Below are 19,739 nucleotides of genomic sequence, written 5' to 3' on the forward strand. Positions count from 1 at the left end.
AAAGTATAAAACCAAGTTACAGAGGAAGTGTGAAAAGAGGGACAAAGCAGAGAGCAAAATCAGCAAATTAACACAAAAATGATATAACAATTTTTCCATTTATTAGAAACGTGGCGAGGAAAAGCTGAACATTTGCTGTGTGGGAGGCTTACTAGTCATTAAAGCCACATACAGCTTCATTATTATGAATGTCCTCAGCCGGCATTAGCAGAACGGCTGGGAGGAAAAGTCTGTTAAACATTTATGCATAATGGATGAAGAGCCCATTGCAAATATGAAAGAGGATAAACAACACTTAAGTCGTGGCTCTTGAGATATAGGTAAGAGGAGCTAAATCGATTTTCATTCACCGAGCAAAATGCTAAGAAAGCATTCCTAATGACAACTTATAGGTTTCTATTGTGCTTCTGTGTGTGAAAGGTTTGCAATTCTGCAAGAGCCTAATTTTTCGAAAAACAATGCAAATGCATATTTAATTATTTTTTGTAGGAAATTGATAGCTATTTGTTTGCGCACAAAGGAATACAGTGAACAAAAAGCTGTGCGTCAATGAAGCAACTAAGAGAAACACTCAATGGCTGTCACTCACCTGAGGTCCAACCACTCCTGGAGGACCAGGAGGGCCTGTTTTGCCTTGGAATCCCTGTGTATTATAAAAAGGAAATAAAAGTCATAAAGTTGCCTCAGTGGATGTAGATATAAGATAAAGAGTTGAATAACCAAAGCACAGCACACTCACAGTTTCTCCTCTCTGTCCAGGATGTCCTGGCAATCCGTCTTTCCCTGCAGGTCCCTGAGAATTTCAAACAAATTAAAGAATTTATATTAAAGGTCACACAGAATGGAAAGACAAAGGGCAAAGGTCATATTTCAGTAGAGTGTCTGGACTTACAGGGGGGCCCTTTGGTCCTGGGAAACCTGTTGGTCCCTGAGGCCCAGGCAATCCCTATAAAAATTTAAAAAGCACATAATTGAGTTAAGAATCGCGTGTCTGATCGAAACCTCTGCACGTCCCGAGAATAAAATGACTCCTGGTGATGCTGTTACGGTACGTACCCTCTCACCGGGAGGTCCCGGTGGGCCGTCATTCCCTGAGTTACCCTGGACACAAAAAATAAGGAATCAAATGTGAACATGTATAATGATATATTTCAGAAAGTGGCATTAAAATAAATACTAATACTCACCTTTGGACCAGCTTTTCCTGTCTGTCCTCTTGGTCCTCTCTCTCCTCGAGGCCCCTTAAGAAAGAAAAAAAAAAGCTTTTTAACAAAAAAAAAGTTTGTAAAGGATGCATGTGATCTGAAAAGCTTGGTTATTGTCTCAGTGTGGATTCCCCTTCGAGCACGTTCAGGTCGAACAGCCACTTTTACTCAGGTGCCAAGTTCGCCATCTGCATGGAAGCACGAGTCTGCTGAGTAAGACTAACCGTTGGTCCTCTCTGTCCGCGTGGGCCCGGCTTTCCTGCTGTTCCCTGTGGACACGAAGAACACACACAACGATCAAAGGAATGCCACTCACATTATTAAGATCCTGCATCCTCTGGAAGAATGACTCTAATGCCAGGAGACAATTGAGCCATTTATGAGCTCAGAAATAATCTTTTTATAATAAAATAGGATTTACTGTAAAAAAAAAAAAAAGACCATTAACATTTATCTTCACTTACATGTGAAGTCATTGCCACCTTGGAAAATGATATTTTAATAATCAATTATGCATGATATAGCAATTTTGCAGCAGTGTTACAATGACACTGGCTACATACAAATTTAATGAGGAAAACTATTAAATCTTTTATGTAGCTTTTTAAGTTTCAAACAAGTGTTGTGAAACTATCTTAATAGCTCTATTATCCCTTTCTGTCTCGGAGCTGGGTCTCATAAACTTTACAAATGTTTTGTGAAGATGACAAAGCTTAATGCGCCTTGCTCCACTCGTGTTGACAAACCATTACTCTTGCAGGCGAGCTAATGACCCATCCCTTCGACAAAAGAAAATGAAGCATTGCTCAAGAGCCACAAAGTGATAAACAAAGCTTTTGGGGTATCCAAATGAATTGTGCAAGTGGTAATGAAAAGCAATTGCAATGGTGAGCAATTGTGTCTCTGTTGCTTTGTGTTAGAGCCATGCAACTTCCACTAGGTTGATAAAGCTGGAGCTGGGACGGGAGCCTGTCTCTGGCGGTACGCCTGTATCCAACCCTTGAGGGAATGAGACGAATATCAAGAAGTCTATCTACATACATACCCGAGTTCCTTTCTCTCCATTGGCACCAGGGAAACCTTGGAAACCCTGGGATCCCTGTGTGTGAGCAAGAGAGCAATTAATCATTTGAGAAGCAAACACAGTCACTATATTCCTTGTTTATACCCTTGGCTTAATACATTTAACAGAAGACTGCATGCACACAAGTAACAGCATTCCTTTATTGCTATTGTATCAGCAACTGAAGGCTGACACCAAATAGCATATTCAAATCCCCAGCTCTTTGATCAGGAAGCTTCAAGCATGTCCGCTTGTCAGACTGCAGCTTTGCCTCAGAGAGGCTAAACGATGAGCCATCAAAAAGTTCAGCAAAAGCAGCCTGCACATGCACGTGTGTGTATTTTTTATTTTCCTCGTTCTCTTTCAAATACACACAGAAAAGCACGTTTTGGTCAGGTTAACTGTGTCTCTGTGAGTTCTAACATTAGCTTAAATTAAATTGTCAAGTAAGTTTAATAACAAGCAATGTTGGCCAAAGCAAGGAAATAAGACATAATTTAAATTATTACACTGAATTAAAAGAAAGATAAAGTCACATTAAAGCACAATTTAAAAAAAACTGTTAAAAAAAAAAAGAAAGGCAATTATTTGAGAATAATTTGGGATTATTAACACCATACACTAAACAACTTACACGTAAGTAGACATAACCTGAAAAGGCTTATGAATGGAGGTATATTTTCAGCCACGAAAAAACTATTGGAGAGCTAGATGATCAGCAATTAAACCAACCTGACAGGCTCTGCAAATATGGAACTTAATAAAATAGTAAAAAGCAGCAGTCGACTGACCCTAACAAGTGTCACGCAAGTTCATGTGTCCATGAACACAGAAAGCTCTAACAGATAACACAGAGCTAACCCAGGGACTGGTGGTGAAATACTGTATGTTCATCTAGCGGCATCATTGGTTTCATTGGTGCCTCGCCCAAATTAACATACAGTAATTACTGTAACCGAGCATGGATATGGTAAAATCAGTAAATTAATAACAATGCTCTTTAGCAGTATAAATGCAATTACCTTTGGTCCTTGTCTTCCTGGGTATCCTGGCAATCCAGGAACTCCGAGTTTACCCTGTAAAAGAGAAAGATTAGTAAGTATACTGTTATATACGGTCCTGACAGGAACTTATAAAAGTTTATCAAAAAGTATTTACAAAAATTAATTTACTACTTTTAACAAAAAAAACGACAAGGTTGAGCTCCATGAAACGATTCATCAAATTAAGAGACATAATAAGGTTCCTGCTCTATGTAAAAATGTAAAAACTGAACATTTAACGCAGCATTTACTTAATCCACTGATCTTCTCCTGCCTCAAACCAAACTCCTTATTAGAGCCGTACCAAATTATTCCTCTTAATCCGTGACACCTGATAACCAGTGATAACCTCTTCTCATATTAAAAAGACAAGATGTTTCAGACTTTGAGAGAAATGTGTGCTTTTGGCATCTGCCAAATGCATGGCGATGATGGGATTATTTCAAATAAAATCCTGTAAAAAAATGTAAATAAATGTTTTTAATTAAACATTCTCAAGCCAACAGAGGATTTCAATTGGCATCAAATTAAAACTTATAATTACAACGTCTAGTAAGAGTCTGTTGATTTATAATTTAATATTAACACTGTCTTTGCTATAGTACCTATAATCTACACATACATTATACTGTATATGAACCTTCTCTGTACCCAGCTGAACTACTACACTCATCTGAAGGGCAGCAGGACACTACAGCCATTACACAGAGGCTGCCAACTGTGTTTACTGTGATTAGCCAGGTTGCTACAGAGTAGCCGCAAACAGCTCTATATACATGAAGCACTCTGCTTATAAATCTCATCAATCCCGAATTCCACAGCCTCTATTTCAGCTATGTCTGTAGCAAAAGCAGTGTCTTAATTTTTTTTGATTCTTGCAATGCAAGAAGTATTTATAATGTTGAACACAAGATGTTTTCATGAACTACATAAACCAAAATAGCAGCACTTGTGAAGATGCCCACACAGTCTAAATAGGGTTTACGAGTTATCTACAGACTTTCTTTACCTCGCTGATCTCCTAATTCCATGTACATTCCTAACTTAATGCAAGTAAAGAAGGCTGGCTCTCTCCCACAGTATGCTGTAAGCTCTTTGCATCTGTGAGTTTAAGTAATAAAAACTCTGTTATTCTAGCGAGTAACATCTCCATTAAAACGTGCAGAAACACTACAGCGGTATTTTTAGAACCGGATCAGTGTGTGGGGAAAAGCTGGTGTGAAGGCTATAATTAGGCATGAAAGAGACTGCTGTTAGCTAATGTGTGACCAAGATTCGGATGGATATCTGCTTTTTAAATTACACTGTGAATAACAAACACAAGTTTCGCCTGTCCTCACTGGATAAGGATTGGACCAGTCAAGCAATTACTCTGCCTCTGTTTAAGTCAGTTTTTTTAAGAATCTCACCTTCTCACCACTTGGGCCAAGAGGACCAGCATCTCCTGGAAGCCCGGAACGACCCTTTGGCCCCTCGGGGCCATCTTCACCTCTGGGTCCTGCTGGTCCAAGTTCTCCCTGGAAAGCACAAGATGTAAAAAATACAAATGCCATTAGCCTGTATGGTAAACAAACAAACAAACAAACAAAAACAAGGTACTTGAGCACATCTCTCCCCTCAGGTTTTGCAAAGATTATTCTATTGACTGTGCATTCACAAATTATTAGCATCAGTGGGAATATTTTTCCACTCATATAGCTTTCTAAGGTGATTACAATGAATCTGGGTACTATAAGAGAGATCTGAAACAAGTATTTTGTTATGACTGGTATAAAAAAACAGTTTTGCTCTCTATAGTCTATAGCTTGTTACCTTAATAAGCAAGATGCTTGCCTTTAAAGTGTTTTACTTCCTCTGAGGGAGTATATCAACTTGTATGTTTACTCATAGTTGCCATAGTTTATCTCATTTACATAATGTTTAGTAGGCTATTCAATCACTTGAGCGAAATGTCCTACAAGACTGGTAAGCGGTCACGTGCCTGCAAAACATCTATTAGCACTAATTAGCTGGTTGCTAACCAAGCTAGCTTGCACTTTTGACAACTTAGACCTCCATCCTCTTGCACAAATATGGTCACTTTTTGCTCTATAACTTAAGAATGCTTTGCTTTTATTATTCATCGAAAAAGGGGCTTAAGGATGCTAATTTCTGTTGCTTCATCATTAAAGAAATTAGCTATTTTAATATTGCTTCTCTTTTTAAGTGTGCTTTCCTTCAAGCGGGACACATATTAAGTGACAGACTACAAACTCACTCTGACAGCCAGTCACTGTTGCATGAGACCTGGTGGTGTGTAAAAAGATATCTAGCTAAAGGCTTGCGCAGAGTTGAAGGCAAAGCCAGTGTGCTCGCACACCAGCACTTAAAACGGCATCAGACAAACTGTACTTGACTCACACTTGCAAGCTCATCAAACAGAACACTTTAAATTGAGCACACTCACACACTTTTCATAGGCACGCTTCAAAATGAGTCATTTACATTCCGGTCTATGTGCATCTCCAAAGCAGAGGGCCTCCTCAAATCTTTGCTTTCATCTGGATCTGCTGCATCTCCAGAGGAAAATAAGCCGGAGCCCCATGTCTCTCTCCCGGGTTTAAAGGGGTTTAAAGTGCCATTGATTTCTCCTTCCTTTCTATGCTCAGCTAGAGACAGCCTGGTCAGGGATTGGAGGGTTGATGTTTGAAGTATTGGCTTGTGCAAGTTATGTTTCTTACTGTAGAAAGCATTTTTTTCTTAAGACTTGACAGTGTAAATCCCTGAAGCACTTTGGAGAAAGAGGCTGTAGTCAGGAACCTGTCAAAGTCGCGCTTTTCTCCTAAAGTTGTCGAGGTTAGGAGTGACTGGAAAGAGGCAATGGGGATGGAAAAGAAATTGGAAACTGCTCACATTAAAACAAACGCACGCACACAAACCACTTGTCAACTGGAACAACACCTTGTGTTTGCTCATTAGCCACAATTCTGCGGTAGTCACAGAGGCTTAGGCAATGAAAGTGGATAAAGTGACAGGAGTGGTTGCTCCTTTCACTTACTGTGGATAAAGGTCACCCTCACCCCCCCCCCCAATAAAACAAAGGTAGTTCTGAGTGCAGCACTTAAGAGTTGTTTCATTAATGTGATCATTTGAGTGATTCATCCAGCAGTCAAGTTTAAACAAACAAGCCTTACCCTGTCGCCTTTGATACCCATATCTCCCTTGAAGCCGGGGAAGCCGTCTTCTCCCTAGCAGAAGGATAAAGAAAACGATGTTGAAACCATTTGATTGGTATGCATGCAGAGATGATCAAATAAGTCCACACAACTTTCTTAGACGTTTTTTAGCCGGCTGTTTGAATTCCTTTACCTTTTCACCCTTGTGTCCTTTAAGGCCACGCACACCGTCAGCTCCCTGTGATACAAGAACAGGCAGAAATTACAAACCAGTGGGGAGGATAACGGACGGCTACACTTTTTTTAAAACTTAGAAGTAAATTGTGCAAAAGAGGATACTCTTTAGGATGGATTCATTTTCATTGTTTTGGTGTATAAATTAGCATACAAAGTTTCTTCCTTCTTGACCAATCTTTTCATCTTCCCTGAGAGCAGACTTCAGCCATGTAACAGGGGGACTATTAGCTACGAGTCGAGCCACTTGTGTGATCCCCCTAGCTCAGTAGCAGCTTTAATGATTGGATCAGTCACACTTTCTTTCCAAGAATTATTTGATGGGAATTCTTTTGTCTCGGTTTCATCAGATACTAATGGCACAGAGGAAGGAGAGGGCTGTGCACCTTGAACTGTTATCAGCCCCTTTGCCATCTCAGTCTTTCTGACAAACACAGACAGAAGCCTATACAAAACATTTTTAAGGGGATTTTTATTTATTTATTTGCAAAATCACACTAGTCTGGTTGGCCAAACACCAAAAAACAACAACAACAACAACACTCAAATGAGATATTGGGGAACTATTAACACATTAAATGCAAAGTACAAAAAAATACATAAAATTAATTTCTTAGTGGTTGATAATCAACTCACCTTCACGCCTCGAGGCCCAGGATAACCAATAGGTCCTTGAGGGCCAGGAGGACCCTAGAGAGACAAATATTTAATAAGAGTTTGCAGCACGTAGTTTTTAACAATCCAAGCATGCACACACACACACACGCACACATTTTGCTAATCTTATCTTCGTGAATGCAAACACATTTTATGCAAATGTTTCTGAACAAGGACAACAGGAGGGGAAACGAAAAAGTGAGAAAAGCGTAAATAAAGGAAGGAAGAAATGAAAGCTAGCTCATGGGAAGCAAATGTAATAAAACTCACCATGTGGCCTTTCTCTCCAGAAGGCCCCTCTTTTCCAGGGTGACCCTGTGAATTATTAAGAGCAATATTATGGCATTTCATTTGAGGATAATTACTACCATAAATACCACAAGGCCCCTTAAACAGAGAAATTAGGTTATTAAAACTGTTGGAGGGACGTATCAAAGTGGAAAACTGCAAAAAAAAAAAAAAAAAAAAATAGAGCCATTGCAGTCTAATTGCATTTGAGATTTGTATTAAAGAGGCCCTACTAGCTATCACTGAGCTCAAAAAGCACAGACTGTCATTTTCTTAATTTTGTACAAGCAATATAGCAAACAGCATCGTGCATGTATGACACAAAACTCCACCTCATCAAAAAACGCACACATCCACACACATGCATGGATGCTCATCTGAAAGGACTAAGAGGAAAATGATTGCATTCTCATTAACAAAAGGAGCTGTGCAAACCCTCTGATGGGCTATTAGTGATATGAGGATGGAGAGAGAAACAGATACATGAGAAGAGGCAGAAAGGGAGCACTAAGGTTGGGAATATTGTGCTTGCTTTATATGCAACAAAGCAGATTTAACAGGAACAGCCTGGCTGTGTAACTCAGGGAGAACTACCCTCAAAAGAAATTATTAAAAGGCTGAGAGATATTGTGTGTCGTGGGGCTCTACTTTATCTCCTTTTTCTGTTTTGCTTTTTTTTTTTAAATCTTTTTCTTGCCCTGTAGTTATTCAAATCTTGGCCCTATCTCTCTTAGGTGCCACCTGGTACCTTCCAAGAAACATCTGCCATTATAGCAGGTGTACTGTCTGTGCAGGGATGTCAGAGGGACTGTTTGCCTATATAAAGTGCGTCTGTTGTGATGTGTTTTATCCTGTGAAGCAAAAGGCTGTATAAAATAAAATTTGAGATATGGCTTTAAAAATGTGAGTTCTCACAGCTACCTATAAAAAACTCTTTATAAACAGACAGAGGGGAGGAAAAAGATAAAATACGGCTCTTTGGAAACGTGGCCTAAAAACTCACCGGAGGGCCATCAGCTCCTGGCATTCCTGGCAAGCCTGGCTTTCCGGTCGGGCCCTGGGTAGATGATAGAAGGTCAGAGTAAACATGACAAGATAACAAGAGCACACGGAGCCATCACAGGATATAGATGTCTATCGGTATAACAACAACGTGAGGTTTAGCTGATATAACACTGACTATTGTTACATAATCCATTCAAATGCTGGCGAGACATATCCCAGAAGCCCACACATGACACCAGAACCCAGGGGATCACAAAATCCTGTAGGTGTCATCCTTTGGTGATGATGAGTGTGCGTAAAATTTCATTTATTGTCATTATAATTCATTTGAACCTCAGTGGCCAAAAGACAAACAGTAGGATTCTTAGACAAGCAAAGGTACAGACACATAAAATGAATCATGACGATAATAGGATGCAGATTTCTTTTCTCTTTGTTATGCTCATTAGCTCTAGTCCCAAAAATTATTTACATGGTGTTTTGGGGTGGCAAAGTCTTGCATATGTATTGAATGTGTTGTATTAAATTCAAAGATCTACGATTTAAGTCTACTGTTTCGCTTTATTACACTTAGCAAATATCATGATGGCTTTAATGTCTTTTAAAATCAGGGCACACGCGGTACCTACATTACCAAATCCCAAATGCTCAATAATAAAGTGAGTGTGCTCCATATAAGTTAGCCAATGTAATTTAGCTGAAATGAAATTAAAATGTATCAGGATTCAAATCTGTCTGTACCGTCTACAAGGCAACATTTAGTCCTGCATTGGGGATGAGGAGGCATTTGCATAATTGTGTGATAAGCATTTCTGAATAAGATAGCAACTTGGCTTTCCGCTCATGAAAATGAATGTGACCAGCTATTTTATACATTCTGATTCTTTTTGTTTTTAAAGCATCTTAGAGTTTTTTTTAGTGGAGTTACAGGATTTTAGAGCCACGTGGTATGTTACCTTCTCTCCTGGAGGTCCAATGGGTCCTTGAGGCCCTGCAAGTCCCTGTGGGGAGGATACAGAAATGATCAGCAAGCTTTCATTTCACACTTCCGAGAAAGAAAGATCTAAATTCACACTACATTTTCATCACTCACCTGGGCTCCTGGGTTGCCTTGCTGTCCGGGAGGTCCTGGCTCTCCTTGGGGTCCCTGAAAAAGAAAAATTGTCTTAGAAATCTCCCCATGTAGAAAAGACTGAATAATTTATTGATTTTCAACCAGGCTGTGTGAATGCGAAACTGATTTGGTGACCAGCATTGTCCAGCAAAGGGGAAAATTTCCTCTGAAAAAATATAAATGAGAAGCAGTAGCACACTTCTGCATGATTACCTCATAACAACACAATAAGCCACAACTTTTGGACTGATGGAGTAGCATCTTTCCACGGCTCGAGGTAAGAGACACACACACACGTACACAGTGCACATTACCACAACTACTTTCCTAATGAAAGAAACTGCTGAGGCACAAACACAACAACACCTTTCCCAATGAGATAACTGGCAATCAATTATATTTCCTCAGGCCAAGAGTCGGGGAACGCTCCTGGTCTTTCATCTCTACCTCGTTGGATCGTTCCCAACAGAACAAAGGAGCTGCTTCAGTTAGGCATTCTCTCATTACAGCCGGGCGCTGCCTGAAATTGAGCTGGAATGGTACAAGCGGCCGAGGTGGACTGCTCAAATAGACCTAAACACAGGCAGCCTATTCTTCATTATGTCTTAATGTCTGATTGAACTGGTGTGTGTGTGCTTGTGTGTGTTTGCCCATGAGTGCATATCATGGGCTTTTTTGAGGGTGAAATTAAGCAAACGTTGATTGAAATTGAAATTGTGCGTGTTGGTTTATCTGAGAGTTTGCACATATAGGCAATTTAGTTCATTCCAGCTTCACTTACTATGTTTCCCTTGGGTCCAGGGTGGCCATCCATTCCAGTAACGCCCTACAGCAGGTGACAAAAGAACATTAAGAACAAAAAATGAAAAGGGAAAGGCAGCAAATCTATAAAAGACTAAAATGGACAGAATCAACTGTGTGAATGAATTTTAAAGTCTGATGTATTTGAATCGCTAACTCCTACAGAGAGATATCAGTTTCAAAAATGTGCAGTGTCCACGTTAAATTAAATCCGCTGGAACAAATTAGATTGAAGCCTCGCTGCACTGTAGACATCTATCAGAGAAGCTGAAGTTAAACTCAATAACATATGCTACTCTTTTGTATATTGTGTCTGAGAGATATTGAGTTTTGTATTTCCCCGTGGTTGTTGTTTGTCCTTCCCTTTTCTCTCGCTGCTTATGAGATGCTAAAAAATTGATTCCGCTCTCTAAACTGTAAATCTATTGCTGGATATGAAAAGTTGAGAAGTTGAAGGAGAGGTGAGAGGGTTGGGTGGGGGGTGGGCACTCACAGGTGGTCCAGGAGGTCCCTGAGGTCCTTTTGGGCCCAGCAAACCCCGAGGCCCCTGTGGTAAAAATGAAGGGAAATGAGATTGAGAGTGATATCACACCTGTGAAAAAGGACTGATGCATTATTAAACACGTTCAGCTAAATCAAGTTTCAAAATTATACTGCTGGAAATAACCTCACTTTCCAAATGTCCTTGAGGATTTTCTACAGAGTGAGATGTGAGGGAAAGCTGAAGCCCGCTCTCCTTTTTTTCCTTCTTTCTTTCTTTCTCTCTCTCTTTTTTTACTACTCTTGCATTTCCCTCAGCCGTACCCATGAAACAGTGCTGTGATTTTCTTTCTGTGTGCCATGCCTCACAGCTACAGTTACCCAAGTAGATGGATTGTCCTGACTGTGTGAATTCAAACCAATGTAGCGCACCCTGGTGGATAAAAAAGATCATAACATGCAATATCAAGGGCTTTCTGATGGTTTCTCCTTTTCCTGTCTTTTCCACCCTCCGCAGGGAGTATCCTGCATGGGTGAGGCGGGGTGTGGGAGGCTATTAAAAGAAGCTTGATGTGTTCTGCTTGCTTTTCTCACCACTAGAGATTCCCCTGTACACATGAGTTCTGATCAACATTCACTTTGCACCACAATAGCACTAAAAAATAAAAAATTCCAAGTCTATATGACTATGAACATGTGATATATGATACCAGCCGACAGTATGATTGTTCAGTAACACAATAACATGATGACAGCAGGCCTGCAGCTCTTATACATTTCCCTGAGTGTAAGACTGAATGGTAATATATGTGATCACTCACTGGTTCACCAGGAAGTCCCCTGGGTCCGATCTCTCCATCATCTCCCTGGGAAAGAAAAGAGCAGGTCAGGCTGTGGAACAGACAGTGAATTATAATGGAGGAGAAAGTGAGGATGTGCAAGTGTGTGTGTGTGTGTGTGTAATGTGAAAACATAATGAAGAAACAGAGGAAGTGGGGGATCAAGTTGCATCAGTTGTGTTTAATGGAGAAGGTGAGGGAAATTGGGAAAAGGTATTTTTGCAAAGAGAAAAAACTGAACGTATTATAAGGAACGAAATCGACGAGAAGGAGAAAGTAGGAAGAGAAAGTGGAAGTTCAATTCAAATGATGACAAAACGGTGCGTTTGGGAAGAATCCTGCAAAGAAGTCATTTGTGCAAGAGCAGAACAAATTCAGATAGTGCGACTTCGTGTGCACAGCACTTGAGGTTGATAAGAAAATGAAGGGGCAGGAGTGAAATTCTTTTCTTTTTTTTGTTTTACCCTCTCTCCATCCTCTCCAGGACCACCCGGAGGTCCATGGGGGCCGGGTTCACCCTGTGAAAACAAATATGAACATGTTTAACTGTTGTCCAAATTCCAACAGGCACACACCTCTCAGGTTAAAGGTTAAAATGCTTACTCTGTGTCCTTTTTCACCAGGAAGTCCAGCCAGACCATCAAATCCTCTGTCTCCCTTAAAAGCGGGGAAAAAAGAACATTTAATGATATAGATCACCACCTCAGCTTAAAAATTAACTTCAAAAAATCTTTTTGTCAAAAGCGGCACATTTAAGTGCATCGTGAATGGAAAAGACGACATACCTTTGGTCCAGTCTGTCCTGGCATGCCCCTGGCACCATCAGCTCCAGAGCGACCCTGTAAAAGCAACAGCACATGTTCTACCTCCAGATCAAGACAATCACAGAGCATTTACTATTTGCAATCGCAAACAAACACTGTGAAGTGCATAAAAACTATCATGCTTAGTCTTAATATTACTTCTTTGCTGCTGAATAGCTTGGTTGACAACTTACTCGTCTACCAGGCTTTCCAGTAGGTCCAGGGGTTCCCAAAGGTCCACGTGGTCCCTAAAACAAAAGTGCTGTAAATCACTGAGCCATCTTTTTCATTTCCAATCTATCCACCTAAATTAGGCTTTTTAGCTGATTTGCTAGTAACGGAATATTACAAAGGCTCAGCATTAGTGAACACATTTCCACATTTGCTTAGACTGATATGATCAGAAACTGATCCTGAAAACAGAATGTAGCATGGTGATTTCTAGTACCTGAGGTCCTGCCTCTCCAGACTCCCCCTTCAGTCCTGGTACACCAGGAGGACCCTTAAAAAGAAAAATACTGACTAAAAATTCATATAACAATTGAGCAAGACCATCCTGTGTGCAACAGAATCTGCAGATCAGAGTATTTGTGCTTCAGTGTTTTTGCTGGGAGGTGATTTGCCATACATACCAGCGGTCCAGGTCTGCCAGTCAAACCCATTGGCCCTGTAGGACCGCGCATAGCCAGCTGACCAAAGAAAGGAGAAATAACATAAAAATGAAATCAAATGAAACATATGGAAAAGAAGGAAAGAGGACAATTTAGCTCATGTGTGAATAGAACTGCAGCAGATTTAGCAATTCATATTTGTCTCTGCTGTATACTGTGTCTATACTTGTGCTCTGCATGTTAATGTTAAACTTAATTCACAAAATGCAGCATCTATTAATAATAAATGAGGAAGAACATTGTAGGAAATGTGCCACAAATACAGTAAAAGTCATGTGATAAGCAGTAACAAAATGTTAAAAACGAAACAAAAATAAAAAAAAATATGACATTTGAGGAGAAGTGAGGGAAAAAAGTTAAAAGTATAGAATGAAATGATCTGAAATAAGATATTTTCCACATGAGAATCTTATAGTTCGCAGAGTTTAGCAACAAAGAGCAGTAAAAATAGCAGAAATGTGAAGGTGTAAACTGTTACCCTAGCCTGCTGCATGATGGCTTGCATCTGGGCCTCCTGTGCTGATACAGCAGGTCCCTTCTGCCCAGAGTCACCTCCGGCGCTGAGTCTGAACTATGGAAGGAATGATAGCTTGGTGAGACTTCAGTCCCATAAAAAGGAATACACAAGAAACAAAAAAATGAGAGCCAAGAGAAGCATGTGTAAGGACTAAAGTGCTGGCCTGTGGCAAAATTAATCTTTTAAGTTTAAACAGCCACACACTGTTACCAACAATAGCTCTAATATTTCTTTAATACAGTCTGTCCATTTAAGAAAAACAACAACAAAAAAAACAACAACAACTATGCTACAGCCTCCAGCTGTCAAATCAGCTCCATCCATGGCTGCTTGCAGGCCATAATGTTCACATTCGACTGCCATCTGGTGGTGATAAGCCAGCATTACACCCTAACATGAATATTCATGCCTATGGTGCAACTCTTGACTTTGTTTGGGCCAGACATCTTGGTTTGGATTACACGGCACAGTCCTCAGGAGACTGACTGTCAGTTGTGCTGCAGATGCAGAGGCAACACAGCAGTGAAATGCTGTGCAGGATTTCAAAGTCACAGAGAGGGTTGTTGCCACGAAGCAAAATACAAACCGTTGATCTAGAACATCAGGGATGAGTCAGATGTACTGCAGCTGAATAAAAACAATATTTTTTCATATTTTCCCACAAATCCCGCAGTTTTTCTTCGTCCACTTGATTCTATCTCTGCCATGCAAACGAGATGTTCTGATTTATCAAGAAATGGCTAAAAAAAAAGAGAAGCTGCTTCACCAGTGTCTAGATTTGCCACCTAACCCTGCCGTGCTGCTCATGTTGACTCCATCATTTCAAGACAGAACGTCTTGAAATGATGAGAAGGCGTGTTTCTCATTAGACTTGGAGCTCAAGGATCGCCGGCTTTCTGCCAGCAGATACACCAGAACACCTTGTCCAGACAGAGTTTGCCACATGACTCCGCCAGACAGTTTTTGAGGAATCCTGAAACCACAACTCTGTATCTGCACAACTAATCAGTTACAACCGCAGCAGCAGCATTTTCCCAGCACCTAATAAAGAAAGCGGAGGAGGTAGACATCACAGGAAGCTATTAGGATGTCTGAGCAACTGTTGCGGTCAAGTCTGACATAGAAAAAAAAAAGATGCTCGGTAGCATTAACTTTGCTGACTTGGCTAGGATTTGTGCAGCTTAAAGCAGCTGACATTACAGCTGTTATTTAAGAATCTCACTCAACATGTTGAAGCACATATTTATGCAACAAAACGCTCGTTAGTAGGGCTGAGTATCGTCACTGATTTCTAGAATCGATTCGATTCCGATTCACAAGGTCCCGAAACGATTCGATCCACGATTCGATTCAATTCGATTTGTATCTGGGAAATTTTGCCTCAGACAGTCAGAAATATTCTAATTCAGATCAGTACATTTACATATATTTGTATCTATAAAAAGGAAGCTGACACTCGCAAGACTTTATCAAAGGTGTGAGCATCACAGCAGATGCTTCTGTGTCAAAGTAGCTGAAGATAAAACACAGAAAAACATGAAGGTGATTTTTCCTGGCCTGGGATTTTATAAAAATATTCTGCAGTACATCAAAAACAAAAGTAAACCATTAATCAACACATGAACATTACCTCTGAAGTTACAGCGGTTTTATTAGAGACACGGCTAAGCGTTTTGCATTTTGCATAATTTTAAAAAGTTTACATTTGTTCAGAAGCCTATTGAACAGCAGAAATGAGGTTTTCTTTTCGGAAGTAAGTGAAAGGAAAAAAACAGCGGCCAACAGCGCTGTAAACAACGGTAGACTTGTGGGTAACAAGCAAGCAAATAATGAAGAAAACAGATTTTTAGACGGGAAACTGTTCTTGAAGTACAGAGAGAGAGAGAGAGAGAGAGAGAGCTGTGCATGAAGTGTGGTGGAAGCAAAACAGCAAAAGTCAGAGGGAATTCATGACGATGTTTATGTGAAGCGTAGTTTGGATCTTCTTTTGCTGCTGGTTCGGTCAATATTGTTTGGAGAGAAATAAAACTAACAGCTTTAGAATCAGCGCAAAAAGGGCGTAAACACAAAGCGCGGACCCGCCGAAACATCAGAATCAGCGAGCTGTCGGCTTTCAGCCCCGACCGTGTCCGTGCCGTCGGGTGAGAAAGGCGACATCTCACTGATTCTTGTCCGTGGGTCTGCGCTTTGTGTTTACATTTATGTGCAGAATCCGTGTTCCTGCTCTCATTTACTGTTTTAGCTGTTTGGTGGTTGTTGAAATTTTGTAAGGTTTCACCTGAGATTCTGGCATTTTGGGCAAAATAAATTTATATTAAAAAATCGATTCAGGATTTTAATGAATCGATTTTACGTTATCCAAGCCAGAATCGATTTTAATCGATAAATCGATTATCAAAACCCACCCCTACTCGTAAGGGTTAGGCTCATCATAAATGGCTTGATGGGAAACCCCCTTTATTCCACTTCATTGTATAAGTTATCGCTAAAACACGGTGTCAATAATAACAATTGGTCTTAAAGGAGGTTAAACAAGGATTAAAGCACTAAGTTAGAATTTCTGACTTTGGAAGAAGAAGAAGAAGAATTGTATTTTACTTACAGGCAGCATCAGGACAGTTCCAGGAGGTCCTGGCAGGCCATCAGCACCAGGAAGACCAGGACGACCTGGAAGACCCTTAGATGGGAAATTACAAACACAAGTGAGTGTTTTATTATTTGTATTTGTAAACCTCTGGTGATGTTTAGGACATAAAAAAAAACAAAAAACAACCTTACCCTCTCTCCAGAATCTCCAGGACTGCCTGGTGGGCCGGAAGCACCTGGGGGTCCAGGGAGACCCTATTTTAAACAGAAGACCTCATTTAACTTCTATATATACACACAATACAACACAAGGTTTTGCCTTCATCTTGCAAAATGGTCACATACAGCAGAACGGAATGTGCATGTGGCAATATTTTATAAGAGAGGCTGTGAAGCTGTAAATCTTTGTGGGGTATTCTTATTTGTTTATATTGTAGTGCAACGCTTCAGTGGCTGGACTCCATCTGCAGGGTGTCAAAGCAAATCTGTATTAAAGGAATCTTCCTAAATAAATGACGACGTTCCTTCGACATCTAATCAAGTCCAAAAACCGCTTTGGGGGAACTGCTCGGGCCACTCCTTTTTGCATCGGGAGCCAGCAAAGCATTAAAACTCGAATTTTCTGGTAGTGCAGACAAACAATGAATGCGTGAAAGGAAGCTCTATTGGCTTTTCTTTACCAAGCGGCTGCCAAGAAAAACGGCAGCGATTACGATGCGAGGGGGGGGGGGGGGGGGGGGACACAGGAAGTTAAGAGACAGGAAGATTGACTTACTGTTGGCCCTTCAGGCCCAGCCGGACCTTCCACTAACATTCCCTGAAACACACAAGCACAAATCATTAGGCCTCATTCATAAGCACATGGCTGCAAACAACACTGTCACACTTGAGTACAATACACAGGAAAACGTTCACTTGTAAACTTGTCCCTTCATCATGTTCTCATCTTTGCTGACTCATGTGCATGCATGCCTGTCACTGCAGCTGTGTTTGCAGTCGATCCACAGAGAACGAGAGAGTGGCTGCAAACAACAGGCAAAGCCATCCTGAGGTGCTTCCCCTACCCGGACAAGTTCAGTTAAGGGCTAATCAGATCAGTGGGGATGTTAAACTTATTCACACATGCAAACGGAAACATAAAGCCAGTTTAGCCATGCCTATGAACATTTTGGAATTAGTTCAGTCTAAGTGTAGGGTTAGTGTTTGAGTTAGGGCCTGATCAGTAACACTGAAAAGGCAATAATAGCAGTTCATCTCATTTCAATGTCTCAAAGACTCAAGGATCTGACTTAACAGATGCATCAGTGCAGCTCTACAGCTACATAAATACCACATTGTTTGCTCTTGTGGTAGCAATTTGGCTTTTTGTTTTCTGAGATTAAAATTCTGCCCACTCTCCAAAGTTCAAGCTGCCTTCAGAGCATTTTTATTTTAAACACTTCCTTCAGACTTGTTGTTTTTTTTTTTTTCTTCAATCCCTGCAGTTATTCCTGTGTGTCACCTGCATTTTTTAGCTTTCTTAGTTTTCTACCTCACAGCTTTTTGCATGTTGCAAAGGGACAAAAGCACACTGGGAGGTTGCGTATGTGTGTTCCAGCATGCTTATACGTGTGCATACACAAAAGCTCATTAAGGAAGTGGACTCAAAAAAACATGAACTCCTTCTGTAAACACTGAAGGCACTCAGTCACAGAGGCAGGTATGCCTGGTGGAGCTCCATGACTTCTGTTTGAAGTAAAACAGCTGGTGCTATATTAGATACATGCAAACCTTTTGTGGCATATATATCCATATAGGAAGAGATTTTCACAGTGTTACCTGCATATATATATGAGTGTCTGTCTTAGGTTTTTTAATTGAACAATTCCTTTCATACTTCCTATTGTTCTTCCTGGTTTTACTTCCCTTGTGATTACACGCTCCCTACACCGTGTGTAGAGCTTATTAACAATTGCCGCATGGCTCTACAACAAATGTTTATGGTTTAGCCACGATGAACAGCCAGGAGCAAGGCCTCGTCCGAGGATGCTAACAGATGACTGTGGTGAGCTTGTGTGGCTTATGGAGCCTTATTCAGGAAGTAAGGGATAGTTTGTGTTTAGATGTGGATTACACATATGTCCTCCCCATGAGCCCAAACGGAGCCTTCGTCTGCTGCTTGTGTATGTTGTTCAAACAGTCATACTCACAGGCTCAATAACAGCAGGCTCTCCCTTCTGTCCTTTCTCACCATGAGCTCCGTAACCCTACACAGCACAGACACAAAAACAAAGTCAGCCCACCCTCACTTATCTTCATCACCTTTATGATTTATTTTTATTCTGCAGTGTATCCTGTTTAATTTCACCTGCCCATAATCCTGAGTGTTAGCGGGCAGCCCTATGTTAGGCAGCTCTGTGCCGTAATCGTAGGTTTCATCTAGCTCTCCGTCATAGTTTTTCAGGTCCTCCTGATTGAACTCTTCCGTGTAATCATAGGCATCCACATCCAGGCCAGTGCCGGTGGAGATGGACCCTCGGTTTCCGGTGCCTGCGCTGGCTGAGCCGCCTCCCACTGACACGGAACTTCCTCCACCCCCGAGAGTGATGGTGGAACTGCTGCTGCTGCTACCACCACCTCCACCACTGACGTGCACAGTAGTGCTACTGCTGCTGCTGCTGCCTCCACCTCCAATGTTCAGAGTACTGCTGCTGCTGCTGCCACCACCTCCACCACTGACGTGCACAGTAGTGCTTCTGCTGCTGCCTCCACCTCCAATGTTCAGAGTACTGCTGCTGCTGCTGCCTCCACCTCCAATGTTTATTGTACTGCTGCTGCTGCTGCCATCTCCATCAATGGTGTGGGTCCTGTCAAAGTCATAGTCGTCATATCCGTAGGATCCGTAGTCATCGTGGGAGGCTCCTGCCTGTTGGAACAATTAACAGGACAGAATAATTGAGGATAACTGGCAATGTGGCCTTTTGAATACCATTCCATCCATAAACATGATAGCTCGAAAAGTTTTGAATGAATTCTGATCAAATTTTGCAGGGGTGTAGAGTGGGGTGGTGTTAACAATCCATTAACATTGGGCCTACATCCACCAACATTTTCAAGATAAACGTATTGATTTGACAATCTAATTATAATTGACTTACCATTGTGGTGTGTCAGCGTATAAAAGTATCGGATAGAGATTTAAAATATCATGACAAGTTTGACCTCTGACCTATCCTTCAAGGTCAATAGATTTAATGCTGATAATAATGCTACATAGAGCTATTTAAAACCATGTTTCT

The 19,739-nt window shown here is 40.9% G+C and overlaps 1 protein-coding gene across 3 annotated transcripts in view; it reads right to left on the reverse strand.

Moving 5' to 3' along the window:
• Nucleotides 1–19,739, reverse strand: part of col5a1 (procollagen, type V, alpha 1) — a 73,963-nt gene that overhangs the window by 17,290 nt on the left and 36,934 nt on the right. For all 3 annotated transcript variants that reach the window (XM_085280081.1, XM_085280080.1, XM_085280079.1), the window contains exons 8-38: nt 18,809–19,366; nt 18,651–18,707; nt 17,237–17,278; nt 16,654–16,716; nt 16,478–16,552; nt 13,837–13,929; nt 13,320–13,376; nt 13,136–13,189; nt 12,882–12,935; nt 12,670–12,723; nt 12,488–12,541; nt 12,349–12,402; nt 11,867–11,911; nt 11,059–11,112; nt 10,546–10,590; nt 9,744–9,797; nt 9,607–9,651; nt 8,649–8,702; nt 7,628–7,672; nt 7,337–7,390; nt 6,660–6,704; nt 6,485–6,538; nt 4,721–4,828; nt 3,291–3,344; nt 2,251–2,304; nt 1,430–1,474; nt 1,188–1,241; nt 1,057–1,101; nt 893–946; nt 740–793; nt 590–643 (exon numbers count right to left, since the gene is read on the reverse strand). In XM_085280081.1, coding sequence (XP_085136207.1) covers nt 590–643; nt 740–793; nt 893–946; nt 1,057–1,101; nt 1,188–1,241; nt 1,430–1,474; nt 2,251–2,304; nt 3,291–3,344; nt 4,721–4,828; nt 6,485–6,538; nt 6,660–6,704; nt 7,337–7,390; nt 7,628–7,672; nt 8,649–8,702; nt 9,607–9,651; nt 9,744–9,797; nt 10,546–10,590; nt 11,059–11,112; nt 11,867–11,911; nt 12,349–12,402; nt 12,488–12,541; nt 12,670–12,723; nt 12,882–12,935; nt 13,136–13,189; nt 13,320–13,376; nt 13,837–13,929; nt 16,478–16,552; nt 16,654–16,716; nt 17,237–17,278; nt 18,651–18,707; nt 18,809–19,366 — 2,232 coding nt within the window. The remainder of the gene's footprint in view (nt 1–589; nt 644–739; nt 794–892; nt 947–1,056; nt 1,102–1,187; nt 1,242–1,429; nt 1,475–2,250; nt 2,305–3,290; nt 3,345–4,720; nt 4,829–6,484; nt 6,539–6,659; nt 6,705–7,336; nt 7,391–7,627; nt 7,673–8,648; nt 8,703–9,606; nt 9,652–9,743; nt 9,798–10,545; nt 10,591–11,058; nt 11,113–11,866; nt 11,912–12,348; nt 12,403–12,487; nt 12,542–12,669; nt 12,724–12,881; nt 12,936–13,135; nt 13,190–13,319; nt 13,377–13,836; nt 13,930–16,477; nt 16,553–16,653; nt 16,717–17,236; nt 17,279–18,650; nt 18,708–18,808; nt 19,367–19,739) is intronic.

The sequence above is a fragment of the Mchenga conophoros genome, linkage group LG7 (genome assembly GCF_057382185.1).
Source record: "Mchenga conophoros isolate Kocher_MC1m ecotype Shallow Benthic linkage group LG7, M_conophoros_male_GT1.1, whole genome shotgun sequence".
Classification (NCBI taxonomy): Eukaryota; Metazoa; Chordata; class Actinopteri; order Cichliformes; family Cichlidae; genus Mchenga; species Mchenga conophoros.